Source organism: Sinohyriopsis cumingii, chromosome 5 (assembly GCF_028554795.1).
Source record: "Sinohyriopsis cumingii isolate HCF-2022 chromosome 5, ASM2855479v2, whole genome shotgun sequence".
In the NCBI taxonomy this organism is placed as follows: Eukaryota; Metazoa; Mollusca; class Bivalvia; order Unionida; family Unionidae; genus Sinohyriopsis; species Sinohyriopsis cumingii.
In genome coordinates, this window is record NC_142965.1 from 35,111,231 (window position 1) to 35,127,696 (window position 16,466).

At 35.9% G+C, this 16,466-nt stretch overlaps 1 protein-coding gene across 1 annotated transcript in view; it reads right to left on the reverse strand.

Moving 5' to 3' along the window:
• LOC149798926 (centromere protein I-like) overlaps positions 1-14,703 on the reverse strand; it is a 104,287-nt gene extending 89,584 nt beyond the window's left edge. Inside the window, exons 1-2 of the mRNA XM_089957004.1 lie at positions 14,604-14,703; positions 1,823-1,960 (exon numbers count right to left, since the gene is read on the reverse strand). Of these exons, the coding sequence (XP_089813130.1) occupies positions 1,823-1,960; positions 14,604-14,658 (193 nt within the window). The 5' untranslated portion in view covers positions 14,659-14,703. The remainder of the gene's footprint in view (positions 1-1,822; positions 1,961-14,603) is intronic.
• Between the last annotated feature and the right edge of the window lie 1,763 nt (positions 14,704-16,466).

Below are 16,466 nucleotides of genomic sequence, written 5' to 3' on the forward strand. Positions count from 1 at the left end.
TATAACACTGACAAATAGCTCTTGTTTGTCCATCAGTGTGAGACTGAATTTTGTCAGTTTTATCAATCCAAGGAAAGGTTTTATTCCAAACACTAAGCCAGGCATCACACACTTCCTTATACTTGGCTACTGTCCTGTCTGAACTATCAGTTCCAGCAACTTAAGCACTCTTCTGAATTTCATTACAGTCTTCGTCAGTTTGTTGTTTAACCCCAGAATAGTTAATTTGCAAATGGCATTTTGTCTAAGTCTCATATGTCTTGATTTCAAGGTCACAAGTACTATTTAATCAGCTAGACTCGGAATTTAACACAATGATGAAAGCTAAAGTGTTTATTTGATGTGCTTTTATAAATAACCACATGTACATATCTGGGTCTTTCTGTCTCTGACTTCAAACACTGTAAATATCAACCCATTTTCCCACCCAGCAACCAAGACAAAGTTGCTGAACTTGCTGCACAAGTATTGCATCATGTTTTTTTTATGCACTCTTATAAATGACCACATGTACATCTCTGGGTCTTTCAACATCTGAATACAATCATTGTAAATATCAGCACATTTTCCCACACAGCAGCCAAGGTCTTTGAACTTCCCACCCAGCTAATGCTTCATGTTTTTTCGATATACTCTTATAATGGCTGCATGCTCATCAGGGAGTTTGTCAACCACTGAATTCTGTCATTGTAAATATCAGCACAGTTAAATGATCAACATATTTTCCCCACTCAGCAGGTGGCTAAAGCAAGTCTGGCGAGTCTTTGAATTTTGCTGCCCATCTATTTATTACAAGCATACAAACTCCATTCTAAGTGATTTTCTTCGTCCCAGATTATAAAATTACGTCCAGATACACGTGATTAAGCGTTTCCGAGCCCTCTGTGCTTAGTTAATAACCAAACCATAATTCTATCAAAACAGCACGAAATACCATTTTATCAAAGATATCAAGCAGCACTTTAGAATTTCACTATTAAGACCTCCATAACAGACGGAGTAAGCGAACAAAGTCAAAAGCAGCGTGGTGGGATGGGGTCTTAAAAGACAAAGTCCCAAAAGATGACAAATCACTCAAAATTGGTAGAAATTGTGAAATAATGTATACAACCTGCAGTGGATCAATAAATCCACACAATAAATCCTAAAAGAATGTTGGATGGGCCTACACAAACATAAAAAATGTTTATCTGAGGATGAACTGAACGACATGTGCTCCATACAGCTAAAAACAGGCAATACCTGGTGGTGCAAAGGGCAAGAGTTACTGCCATTTGTCTATTTGAAATAGACAGGATACAACAATTTTTATCTTTTAGTAGATCTGCAAGTTAGCTTGCTAAAATTATAACAAAATGTGATTGGGGAACATATTCAAAGGATAAATACCAATGACTTTGAAAGCAGCTATAAATATCTTGATAAAAGTGAGATGAAATGGGCAATTCATGATCCATAGTCTTCATTTTCAAGAACATAGTTCTACAATGACAGTCCCTAATTTCAGGGCCTGCAATTCCTGATTCCTGATTCTATTTTCGAAATTTGGCCTATCAGTTTCTAAAGACTTTCAATGAAAATGTTGTGGATGGAGACATGCTGAAAATGTGATACTAGCTTTTCATTTTCAGAATGCCATAAAGAATTCTCCAACTAAAAAATTACAGTTGGCTTATCATACAGAACTATAAAAATTTTAAACTCTAAATCCATGTCCACATTTTCCCAAAAAAACAATAGTGAAAACTTTAGACTAAATTTTTAACCAGTACCAGGTGCAAGTCCAAAAGCATGAATTATAGAGAGCTTTAATTTTATGTACCTTGCTTCCCACTGGCTGCTACATCCACTAGTTGTAATATTTGTTCTGGGGAGAGGCCCAAACTGGTAGCAGTCTTCTCTATCACCTCTAGGGATATATGTAGAGCTTCATTTCCTTTTATTCTCAGCTTACTGTCAGCTGAAAATTAGGGACTATAGTTAATCATTGTCATACATTTGTAAATAACGCTAGGGATGTTTTCATACACTCTGTCTGTTCATCACTTTTACTGGATCCTTTATAACTAATGGGTCAAATTTCACCATTACTGTGATACCCTCTGTTTATCATCAGTTATCCTATCCCCATGATACAAATCTAGGTGAAATTTCACAACAGTGCAATTATTCAATACGCCCTTGTAGTATTAATTTTCATCCCTCCCATGTAGTCTTAGGTGGTGGGGGGATCAATGTCTTTATTTACATATACGTTCGTCAAAGATTTTTTTAACCAAAAAGGACAGATAAATCACAGGTCCTGCAGAATGTACTGCTTGTCCATACAAACAAAGAAATAAAACAGTAACTGTTGTGTGACATAGTTTAATTTTAATTTAATTAATATTCAGAAGCTCACTTTTATTGAACAAACTTTACAAATTTACAGTGATATTCAGTTCCTTCTGTGTATTCATGAGGGATTGTGCTGCCAGCAAAGTGGGGGACTAAATCACCTGAAAAATGTAAACTTCACTTTCTTCTATAAGGAAAGTGAAAATAAATTTGCTTTGCGATTTTTTTTAGAAGACTGTAGTTTATGCGGAAGTCTGATGTTAGTTTATGCAGTTCTATCCATGGATTACTGTAACAAAGCTAGAGAGTGGATGGTAATATTAAGAAAATAAGTGCATTCACATAGTGCAATACGTGTTTTTGGCTATGTCAATTCAGTTGGAAAGAAGGGTCTAATTCAGTCATATATCGACTTAAATGCTTCATTGTGCTATCTCGGAAAAGTTATAGCAATGTTTTATCAATAACAATGAAATTATGATGAACAGCATGGTATGAAGTGACTTGTGTATTTGCACCAATGTAAATATTACAGGGGTTATTTTAAAGTAGTTCAGAAATCTTTTTTTACTGCGATTTTATTTATTTTTTTAAAAACTTTTAGAAAAAAAAGTTAGTTCATTAAGCATTGTTACCAACTAGAAATAACAAGACTCATATCTTGTTATTCCTATCGGTTAAATTTAATTACAATGTATAGATTCTGCTGTGCACTTCTTAAGTCATATGGCCAAAATACACTGCATGTATCTCAATCCAAACATACACGTATGAATACAATGAGTATGAAATATAAAACACAGATTTTAGTTAAATGCAAACTGAGAAACAGAGGACGTAATTAAAATTAAAAAGAGAGAAAGAAAACACTCATACACACACACACACACACAAATATATATAATTTCTTGCTTTGCTCCCACTTCCCCCTATTTCTGTCCAAAAGAAGTCACTTCTCCCTAAAAAAGTGTCAAATGCCCAGACTATTATATTTTTCATCTCTACAAGTGCCTGCTGATAAAAGTTTTATCCCAATTTCATTAAAAAGATTTAAGTACTGCCTTTTCAGGGTCTCCCTTGAAAAAAAAATTTTTGTGCTATGAAATTCATCAAATTAAAAAATCTGGAGCCACTTTTCAGCCATAGGAGTCATTTTATGCCATGATGCAGGGACTTAAATACATACATAACATTATATTCACCCTATTTTTAATCTATATAAACAACTTAACATGACAATAACAGTTTTTACATGTTTTTATTACATTTCAAAGCACAAGAATAATTATTAATAAATATAACAATACCATTATATACACGTGAAGTTGAATGTACAGCATATGAAAAGCAAGAATGAATAAGAATGTTTATTTATAATTGATAATACAAAATACTGCTTGTCTTTATGAACAATGTGACTGACACTTCATCAGTATCCGCCTCATTTTTTCCCCAAACCATTTCTTAAATGTCTTCCAGAAATCAAAATCTGCAACACTGGGCCCATCTATAGAAAGTCTCATTAAATTTTTCATCATAGATATATCAATAGAATTTTGAAAGTTTGTTTTGACCAGATTCTGCTGATTGAACCAACCCCCCTCACAGTCTACTGTAGAAATAGGGTCAACAAGAAACCTGGCAGCTGTCTCAGATGCAGCTGGATGTAAATCTATTTTTCAGAGCTAGATTAGTCATATTCTTTGAACCTGATACAGACTTGTTTCTTAAAGTAAATTTTACATTCTTCATCCTTGTAGTGACATTCTGCATTACTCAATTAAGTTCAGACCACAAAAACGTGTTATCTAAATAAATAATCCCATAAAAACTAAGCAGCCCCAAGTGCGTCTCACACTCAGTTTTCAATAAACCTGAATGAACAACATGTACAAATGACATAATATCTTTTTACCAACCTGTTCAACAATGGATTATATCCCTTAGTCATTCCTTACTAGCTACTACAGCAATCACACTTAACTGCTTCTCAAAACTGACATAACTTGCAGTTAGCTGCAATCAAGTTCTAATAACGTCTTATTTATCACCTACCGACATGATCCAGTGACTGACGCAGATAGTGAAAACAAGTATTAAGTGGCCTGAGTCGCTTATATCAATAAAACAATAAAATTACTTTATAAAAATTTGTTGCTAGAAACTTTTGCCAGCCAGTAAAAAGTAGCACCACTTCCAAAATTCTTTCGCATTAGGCAACAACTGCGAAGCCTAGCAGAGACCCTGCCTTTTTTCCAGGTGCCATCCTCTTCCAGATCTGTATTTTTTAGTTTAACCATCATAGCTGCCAACCCCTAAGTATAAAAATACTGACTGATTATGAAAAAAGTACTGATTTTCAGGAACAAATACCGATTTAAAACATTTTAATGCATATGTAACTATTTACAACATCTACAACAATCACCAAAGTTGGACAATACCTTACTCAGGGATGGTCCTGGCTTTTAAAAAGCTGTTGCCAAAATAATCGCCAACCTCAATATTTTGTCGCCAATTTTCAAAAAGTGTCGCCAAAAAAAGTAGTGTACATTTTTCCAAGTGTTAATTTAGTCTATTAATGTAACAGGCAATGAAAATTACAAAAGATGGATTAGTTAATACTTTAATTACAACAAGCATTAACAAAATGTTACAAAGTGTTACATGAAGATCCGTCGCGATTTTAGGGCTGCCCACTTGTTGAATGCAGTTTCCAAGTCTAATTTTTCACATCTGTACATGCTGATTCTCATTAAATTCTCGAGAGATGAGATGCAGAGCTTATTTCTGATGTCAGTTTTTATGAGGTTCATCTTACTGAATCCACGTTCACAGTCCTCAGTGCTGACAGGTGACACCAGTAGTCTCTCAGCAGCCCCCCCCCATGGCTAGCTTCACAAAGCTTGTAGCGAATTGCTTCCTAAATCCCAAGAATGATCACTGAATGCTGTATAAATTTTCTTGACAAGAAAAATAGGATCTCCATTCCCACGAATGAAACTTACACAAGTCAACACCTGGCAACATAGGACCGTATATATAAGCGTAAATTCACACCCAATTTAGGGATTCTTTCACTCCTGTATTTTGAGAAATAAATAATTATTATTAATTATGCAAAACTGTTTTTTTTTTGTTGCTATTTCTTGTTGCGGAGTTTAAGTCTCTGCAGCCGTAACACGGGACTGATGACAAAAGAAAAAGATCAATGAGTAAAATGCTGCACTGGCGATAGATGTAATTGTGATTGAGATTTTTTCCATTTGCTTTGTATTTATACACAGTAGTCGGTACTTCAAAGGTTATCAGTTTTCTATGAAGGTTCAGCAAAACTATTGTATTGGTATATGTATAAAAAAAAACAGAAGGATTAGCCATACAATTAATTGTATCTGTTCTATTCGCGTCTTCAGAAGTCGGTCAGTTGTAGGTATAGTGCGGTAGCATGATTGACTGTATCGCAGCATACAGTACTCAGCCCAGATGTCAGCATAAGCAGATTATGATGTAACAATGCACTGTAAAGATAGGGTTGTCAATAAGAACAAAGGATCGTTTGTGTAACAGATTGATTCCAATGCATTGCTTAGTCAAGTTTATGGCTTCCTTTCGTTCTGGCTTTAAATTTATTCAGTCCAAATCCATGATTGTATGTACAAATTAAATAACCAAAAAGTATGTCGCCAAAAACATCGCCAGATGGGATATTTTTGTCGCCAATAAGGAAAAAAAATTGCAATTTGCGACATTGGCGAAGCCCAGGACGATCCCTGCCTTACTTAAGTATTTAATGTCAAAGATGCATGTGCTGCACTCTTGCACCTTCTGACTGGGCACACTATTCCATCTGGGTGCCCATTTCATGCAACTCATGCACATGCTGTTTCTTAGTCTTACAATGTAAGACATATCACATGTTATTTATGTTTTAGTGTTGCGTCTTACAACCCAAATAATGGCCTTGTATAACATGTTCCGATGTCGGTTGACATCGAAATGAGTAGTGAAAGTTTCAGGAATATCTCACACACTTGGTAGCCGATATGGACATGCTTCCACACATTGATATGTAATTAATATACTTACTGTGCTGTTTTTATCCTGGTGGAATCAAAATCTGACACTAGTAAATGGATGCCTTTTCATGTTATGCTGACATACATTTGAATTTGATGAAATGCTACGGTAGTCAAGGTATGCCGATGTACGTTCAAGTAGTTTCATATGGGGTATACGTTTCTTGAATGAAGCGAAACGTTGCTTACAGTTCCAATAGGCATAATATACTTTTAATCGTTTCATTAAAGAATAATATTTAAACTGAACCCCATTTTGACATTCCTGGCTTTTACTGCTTTCCAGCTAAATGAAATTTAGACCAACAAAACTTTAAACCATGTCCATTTCTTTTGTGAGAATTTGAATTTATTAAAGAAAAGGCACCAGAGTAAGTAAAGTCTTTCCAACTTTACTTTGTAGAAAAGCATCATTATTGGTTGCCAGTTGTGTGAGATATTCCTGAAAAATATACTTTCATTACTGTTACCTGTAAAAGCAGTGGGTCACTAGCAAAAAATGGCCTGTTTATCATGATTGGCATACAAAACAAGAACATCATATATGTAGTCAGTTTGTTTTGTGAGACTGTTTCCCTTTACGCACATTTGTGCGTCAGGGACGCATGCTAGAGAAAATTGACGCACATTTTTTTGCCGTGCGCTTTTTTGACGCAAAGGATTTGCATAATGCAATCAGGATTTATTTAATATCCAATGCATTGGACAAGGGTGGCATCGTGTGTACTTCCAGCATAGGCACTGACTGGTTCCCCGCTTTGTTTACTGCCTGCATTGCGCTCCTCTATTCATAAAGTGAAGTGCAACGCAGGGCACATTCGAAATAAGGAACCAGACTAGCACAGGCAATGTTATGACGGAGTAGCTTCCCCTACTTTCACGAGCTCTCGCGTGATTTCCATCGAGTTCAGCAAAATGTCGTCCTTATGTATAATCTCAATGTTTGTTGGACGAGAAAGTGACCTCCAGATTAAAACATCGTGCACTAAGAATCATTAGCAAAGAAGTGAAAGAAGCAGAAGACAAAAGAATAACTGTGAATCTAACTTTAATCAAAAATAGAGAAAATAATTCCCTTGACTGTAATATGGCACATCTGTTAGGATTACCGGTGTGACTTATGATCGCATCATTGCAAGGACTGCAAAAGTGAATAATCCTTTCATGACAGGGTTTAAAAATTTTAAAAAATCTGCCTTCATTCACCACAAGATATCTGGAGAACACATTATAACCCAAGACATTCTTTCACAAAAAAGAAATCAGTAAACTTGCTGAGAAAAATGCGTTTATTTGGATTATAAAGTCAGGGGGTCAGTGCAGATTTTGTTGGTTTTTAACTCTGCTGCAATAAAATAGAGATCTTAAAGTTCAAGTGTAACTTATTAGAAACAAGATGAATCATTCGCCTCCTTGATTTCTTGCTAAATTTGTTCAAAGACGAAATACAATGAAACCAATGATAGCACACATTTTATGACAGGCAGTAAATTAACTGCCATCTGGTTACAAAAGATTTATTAGGCTTGTATGTAATGTGTTGGTCTATAATATTGCTTCAAAAAGATTATAAAGACACTGTTAAAAGTATGACTTTAAAAGAAAAATGAACCAATAAAATTATTCTTTGAATGGACAATGCATTTGTTTGTTAATTGTGCATGTTGGTTTATTTGTATGTTTAGAGAGTGAGAGAGAGAGAGAGTATGCTACGCAAGTTGCATTATCCTACTTCAAGCTATAAAAAAAATAAGAGTCAGAGGAATATTTGTCAGTACATTTTTGACCCCCACATTTTTTATTTGACCCCCAGTTCTGACACCAAGGGGTATTTTTTACCCTCAATTTTACCCCCCTGGGGGATACACTGGTGAGACACTTGTTCCTAAATATATATGTATTGCCTCCCCCATTTCAATTTTTTTTGCAACATTTTGCAACAGTTTCAAGATTATTCTTACAGAGGACCAATTATTTTGTGTGATCAACTTTGTAATTTTCGAGAGTAAAAAGCCAGGAGGGGGTGAGAAATTTTGCTTAAGCACAATATCATAATTTTATTTTTAAAAATACATAGATTTTAGATGTAGGACTCAGACCTTCCATAATCAATTTAAACAGATTAAGAATGAAATAACAAGAGTCCCTCAATAGAATTGATGCTCAACTGTCCAAAAAGAATTTCCAAGAATTCAAGATAGAAGCATTCCTACCTTTTAACTTAACCTTGTAAACACTGCTCCAGGACATGCGCATCTTGTATCGGACTCATCAGCGAAGAGTAGAGCAGGATTGACTTCATCGAGCCCGATGCTCAACCAATGAGTTGAAACCATTTTTGAGTGACTGTGTGTGATCTGGATTTTTAATGCAGCTTAAACAATTTTTCAGTCATATTGCTACGATGTCAGCAATGTGGCAGTTTATAGTGATGTCCAGCATTGGGGCATCATGCCGCAGACATGTAGCATGACGTTGAACCCATTCACATTACCCTGACACCAGGCTGACCAGTCCTAACACTAACCTCTTAATACAGAGCGCCAAGCAAGGGAGATGTTACAGGGCTGAGCAAATCCCATAGCCCAACATCCCAGACTAGTCATGTTTGAAGTCGGACAAGTAAAATTTTCCAAGTCGCTAGTCCGGGACAAGTGCTTTTTAAAAAAGTCGGGCTAGTCCTTATTTTCGTGCTTTAATCACTATATCTACCTTTATTTGGCCAATCATGCCCTCTGGGTGTACTGAATACTTGATTCTACCTCTCTTCGTGTATACATTTACATCCTGTTAATGCTTGACTGCATACTGGGCTAAGCGACCAAATTATCGGCAAATCAAAACATGTCAAACAAAAGAAAGCCAGTATGATCAATTAGCAGTGTTGTAAGCAGTTTTGTTGCAATGAGTTTACTCAATCTAGATCATAACGAGCGGCTCACTGTGATTTTAATCCAGCGAGTCAGTGTAATTAAATTAATGAAAGTTACCTTACCGATATCAGTGTTGGTTTCCTTTATGAACTGATTAAATGACAGTAATGATTCTTTAATTTATAACTGATTATACTGATGTATTTAAAAGAGAAAATTGATGTTATGATCACTTTACAAGTAGTTGTCAAGCAAGCTGATAGTTACTCTGTGGATAAAATGAGTTTGCTAAATTATTTTCGCAAGGAAGGTAATAACGGCGATTTGGCGAAGGTAAATTTGTTTGAAAATGGAGGGATAAAACGTAAGACGGATACTGAGTGTGCGGTAGCTATTTCTGAGTGTGAACGAGGATTTAGTTCAATGAACTTAATCAAGACTTCTTTAAAGAATTCCTTAAGCCAAAAGAGTTTACAAATGCTAATGAACATTTGTGCAAATGGACCAGAGCTTGAGGACTTTAACCCAGACACAGCTATCAACTGCTGGCTTAGTGCTGGTGCAGGTGGCAGACATATACACGGACATATTTTAAAATCCATCAGCTAAAACATATATACATGAACCTGAAGAAGCCAAATGTATAACAACCAATGTTTTTGAAAAATTAAATTCTTTTAAGAAATAATTATGTTGTATATTATTACTTTTTTTTCTATGGATTAAGTACATACGTCTCATCTAATCTCGGCAAATGATTACCATTTTGGGACCAGTGAAAAAAGTAAGGTGGGACTAGTGAAGAGAAAGGTGGGACTAGTGAATTTTCTGAAACCACTTGTCCTGGACTAGTGGTTAAAAAAATTTTGCTCAGCCCTGTGTTAGTACCATTTTTGCAAGTCTTTGGTATGACTCGGCCAGGGATCGATCCCACGACCTCCCACATCTGAGACAGATGCTCGAGCCACTAAAGCAGTCTATTAGTAGTTGGAAGAAGAAATATTCTTAGACTTAAAACCATCTTTGACATTCTTAAGCAATAAGATTTTCAAAATGGCAACTGTGGCAGACATATTGGATGAAAAATTGGCACCAGTGTCATTTAAAACAAGACAGCCACCATTAGAATACTTTTCTTAAAAACCCATGTTGATATGACCATCATGAGAATTAGTGGTAGACTTTGATTATGTCCTTGAAGTCAAACTCTGGCACTATTTTCATTTAGGACCAACTAGATTTCACAATTATTCTCCTGGTTAAAACCCTATGCTGCTATGACATTCCATTTAGGAAGAGTAAGAAAAGCAAGATTTTTAAGATGGCTGTCATTGTGGTCATACTGGATTTCAGTTTGGCATCATTTTCACTTAGTACCAACTAGACATCACAAGATCTTCTCGTGAAAATCTAGTGTTGATAAGACTTCTCATAAAAAAAAAATTAGCAATAAAATTTTCATGATGGCCACTGTGGCCATACTGGATATCAGGACTTTTCATGATGGCCACTGTGGCCATACTGGATATCAGGACTTTTCATGATGGCCACTGTGGCCATACTGGATATCAGGACTTTTCATGATGGCCACTGTGGCCATCCTGGATATCAGGACAATTGTTATTTAAACCCAACTAGACACTAAGAAGTAGTCCATTGAAAACCTCATGCTGGTATTGCTCCCAGTTCTGAAGTTGTAATAACAAGACTATCAAGATGGCTGCTATGGGGACTGATCTCTGAGAGGCACCATTTTCATTTAGGGCCATCTAGACAACTTAGGGGGCGCTCACCAGTTCTTATGTACTTTTGAGGGAGTGACATATGTAAGATGAAGTTGTTTGCATTTAAAACATGCACAATGGAGAGAATGTTGGCACACCTCTATGCTACATTAATGTAATGTGGATGATATTTCTTTGGATATTTTACTTTTGGAAAATGTACATGATCTAAGCACACTGCTCACTAAAATGACTGCTCCCTTGTGCTAAAATAATTAGCCTGAATTAGTCTAAAGTACAAGATAGCAGCTATTAAAATAGGGAAAATGAATTTTGCCAGACTAGACAATACCAGCTTATGAAAGTGCAATGAATGAATTACCAAATATATAAAATGCAAAAAAATGTTATCGGCTCTTTTTTTTACAATTTACCTCTGAAGTTCAGGAAGTGAAAATGACCAAGTGGAGCTAGCACTTTTTTGAAAGGTGCACAGCTGGCGTAAGGCCAAACTGTATACTCTATAACCCATATTACACCCATCAGTCATACACCAAAATAAAGGGAATTAAAGGTCCTTTCAATTATACCTAAGATATACATGGTCATTTTTAAATAGCCAGTATAACCTGTGAGGAAAGCTGAGGAAAATCTTTTTCTTTAAAATTCTAACCCTCTGCAAAATGCGAAACTGTAGAGCGCCACCTTAAGGTGTCTTGTGGTGAAAACCCAATCCCCATATGACTTTCTGTTCAGGAGTAGCGATAACAAGATTTTCAAGATGACAGCTGTGGTAGTCAGTCCAGATGTCAGATTTGCACCATTTCTGACCACATAGATAATACTGTAAACCTTAAGTTGATATGACTTTCCATTCAGGAGGATGAGCCATAAGGTCAAATTAAAAAAATATGTGGTTCTGGTTACATTGGGAAATAAATTACTGTAGGTTGGTCCAAATGATTTAAAGGGACTGGCCACCTATATTGTACAAATGTGTGATATCTTTATAGTTATAAACAAACGCATTTGTTATGTATGCACACCTTACAAATGTTTAACTAGATTTAAAAATCCACTTTTTAAAATGAAAAAAATATTCAACAATCTCCGTAAACAATCAGTAGTTTCAGCATGCCAAATATGGATATGACATACATTTATCACTTCTATTCAACCTACCCATTCAAGTTTTTTAATTTCCCCATGTAAATATCTATGTGATATATCAGGGATGGTCCTGGCTTTTAAAAAGCTGTCGCCAAAAGAATCGCCAACCTCAATATTTTGTCGCCAATTTTCAAAAGTGTCGCCAAAAAAGTAGTGTACATTTTTCCAAGTGTTAATTTAGTCTATAATGTAACAGGCAATGAAAATTACAAAAGATGGATTAGTTAATACTTTAATTACAACAAGCATTAACAAAATGTTACAAAGTGTTACATGAAGATCCGTCGCGATTTTAGGGCTGCCCACTTGTTGAATGCAATTTCAAAGTCTAATTTTTCACATCTGTACATGCTGATTCTCATTAAATTCTCGAGAGATGAGATGCAGAGCTTATTTCTGATGTCAGTTTTTATGAGGTTCATCTTACTGAATCCACGTTCACAGTCCTCAGTGCTGACAGGTGACACCAGTAGTCTCTCAGCAGCCCCCTCCCCCTTTATGGCTAGCTTCACAAAGCTTGTAGCGAATTGCTTCCTAAATCCCAAGAATGATCACTGAATGCTGTATAAATTTTCTCGACAAGAAAAATAGGATCTCCATTCCCACCAATGAAACTGACACTAGTCAACACCTGGCAATATTGGACCGTATATATAAGCATAAATTCACACCCAATTTAGGGATTCTTTCACTCCTGTATTTTGAGAAATAAATAATTATTATTAATTATGCAAAACTGTTTTTTTTTTGCTATTTCTTGTTGCGGAGTTTAAGTCTCTGCAGCCGTAACACGGGACTGATGGCAAAAGGAAAAGATCAATGAGTAAAATGCTGCACTGGCGACAGATGTAATTGTGATTGAGATTTTTTCCATTTGCTTTGTATTTATACACAGTAGTCGGTACTTCAAAGGTTATCAGTTTTCTATGAAGGTTCAGCAAAACTATTGTATTGGTGTATGTATAAAAAATACCCAGAAGGATTAGCCATGTATCTGTTCTATTCGCGTCTTCAGAAGTCAGTCAGTTGTAGGTATTGTGCGGTAGCATGATTGACTGTATCGCAGCATACAGTACTCAGCCCAGATGTCAGCATAAGCAGATTATGATGTAACAATGCACTGTAAAGATGGGGTTGTCAATAAGAACAAAGGATCGTTTGCGTAACAGATTGATTCCAATGCATTGCTTAGTCAAGTTTGTGGCTTCCTTTCGTTCTCCCTTTTAATTTATCCAGTCCAAATCCATGATTGTATGTACAAATTAAATAACCAAAAAGTATGTCGCCAAAAACATCGCCAGATGGGATATTTTTGTCGCCAATAAGGAAAAAAAATCGCAATTTGCGACATTGGCGAAGCCCAGGACAATCCCTGATATATTGTATGATCATGCTTTTGTACAGCAAATATGGTGCATTGTGTTGCATATGGATGTAACCAAAAGAGTGATGATGTGACAAAAGCAGGGCCAGATTAAGGCTTTTGGGGGCCCTGGGTATAGCCAACATAGGGACCCATAGCTATCCTGTCTTGTCCCTAAAGATGGTTACAGTACTATTAACAACACTTTCAAATCATTAGATAATACATGGGGTCCACTGAGCCTTGGGGGCACTGGGCACTTTGCCCTTTGGATAATCCATCCCAGGACAAAAGAGTTCATTCTTTTTCATTTATGCTGGATTATAGTCAATCTGGAACAAAGACGATTCGTCCCAACTTATCAATAGTTCGAACAAGTTTTTTTTTCTTTAACCAACAAGTACAGAGTGACCCTGCTATAGCATACTCCATTATAACACAAATTGGGATATAACAAGGTGGTGGTGTGGCTCCCGAAGTTTTATATACAGTATATGTATTTTTCTCGGCAGTATAAATTCGCGAAAATCACACGTTTCGGTGCACGTAACTTCAGTTTGGTACAACCCAGAGAGGTCAATGATGGCTTGATGAATAGAAAAATATCTCAGGAGTAAAACAACCATATAGTATGGTCGTGTGCCTTTAAAGACGGAAATAGCATTAGGAAGTCGAGGGTCATGGGTGGAACGAAGTATTTGAAAGTTACGTACCTTCGATCTTATTTAGTATGATAGAGAGGGTCCTGTGTCAGAACGGGTCATGGGGGTAATCTAAGGTATCTGTCACTCTGTATGATTTCTTTCCTTCATATTATTGGTTTTTTTTTGTTTGTTTTTTTTCATCAACATCGCGTTCGCGTCGAGCACCTGTGTGTGTGTGTGTGTGTGTGTGTGTGTGTGTGTGACGAGTAAATCGCAGCTATACAACTCCCCGCGACTGTTTTCCAACGAATATTTACGATATTATGACAGTTGGGAATTCCCTCGCGCCCACCGTTCACCGAAGCAAGATGGTTTTAGGCTTACATATGTACATCGCAAATCAAGAACCATACCCGTTACTAAATAACTAACGGCATCATTCAATGGATTCTTTTTCTTTGAGGACATGTCTATATTTCTTTAATTTGGACCGCTGCCGCCAAACGTTCGAACAAATCTCGCTGGCTCTCGCGACCTCTGGCGAGAACAATTGCGCCTAGTCTGGTTCCCTGACCTTTCTCCACTCCTTTACTCTTCGTCATAACGACTAGTCTGGTTCCCTGCTTATTATGCTCCCTGCATTGCCATAGGGGATGGCAACCTAGGGAGCATTCTAAGCAGGGAACCAGACTACATAACGACATAACCAATAGTCTGGTTCCCAGATTAGTATGCTCCCTGCGTGTAGCGGTTTCGGTCTCACTAAACACTGTGATGGACAGTAATGGTCTGTAATGGACAGTAATGTAGATGAAAATACTGTAACGTAAGATAAGTTACAGGAATGGAGTAAATTCATGGAACTAGTTTTATAAGATTTATCTGCAGAAATGTACTATTAACAGAAAAAGATTCAGAAACATATTTACGTTTTGTTCCATCACCATTGTTAATTAAAATTTTACATTCCAGACGACATGAATCACTATCCCTCTGACTTTATCATCCTTTCATCTCTCTCATTTAATTCTATGTATGTATGTCAACTGTCTAGGTTCTTTTTCGAGACCTCAAGCCCGTGTGTTCATTAATTATGTTTATAATGGAGTAAAACTTGTAAGTTGAAAAACGTATGTCCAATCCGTTTGCTCTGTATACACACACGTGATCTTCTGGGGAATAAAATGTGTATAACAAAACAAAATATATATGTTGGCACTTGTGAACGGTATATACTAATCTATGTTATCAAATAATAACACAGAGTTGCATAGCTATGGAACTTGATATATTTATGATTTTATTTCTGTTTTCATTTAAAGAGACTCCATTTAAGTGTTCGTTTCTTTAAAACTTCCTTACAAAAATAGTTAACTGATTTCTATTTTAGGACTAATGGCTGAGACATTTCAATGGCATATTCACCTAAAACTAGTATAGTGTGCTTTCATAAAATGCCAAACTCACACCTGTCGCAAGTGTCTTTGGTGTCTTTGACGTCCACATTAGCTGCACATAGAATCCAATAAGTTGAGTCGGCAGTGTCATGTATGGCCTAAAATAACATAATTATCGTTTAACGACATACTGAGATGTAATGGTCAATGAACATTAATAGAGGCATCAACAATATTATTTGTTACAGACTTGAATTGATATATGAACAACAGTGCTTGTTGACAACTTTCGCTAATGTTTAAACAGTGATTTTTAATGTAAATAATTGGTGTCAAGATGAAAAGAATGAGAAGGCTCCAATAGACATATATTCCTTATATGTATAAGAAGGTTGTAGTCAAATCAAAAAAACAAAACAAAAACAAATTCTATTTACTGTGATAAAATTCTCAATTTTGTGGACATTTGTAATATCAGAATGGTAAAAGGAAAGAGCAAGAAACATTTTTTTTGCGGTGACTTTAAGAAAGCTAGAGAGTCGGGCTGTCTTTTATATGAGATTTGTCTTCTTTTGGATTGCTTATATATTGTGATAAAACAAAAAATAATAGGATACTACTGATAATGGAAATATGTATTAAAAATAATAATAATACAAATATCAGAGGAACAATATATTATATATAGATGTGGATTATGAAAATAAAGTGGTTTTAAAAATAATTGATTATATAATAACAACAATGCTTTCCTGTAACCAGGTGATAAAAATTATCAAACAATGAATACTATTAAAAACTTTTTTTGTCTAAAGGACTTTTTATATAAGGTGAAGCTTCGATACGGAAGGAGAGATGGGGGAGGATTTTCGGTAATAC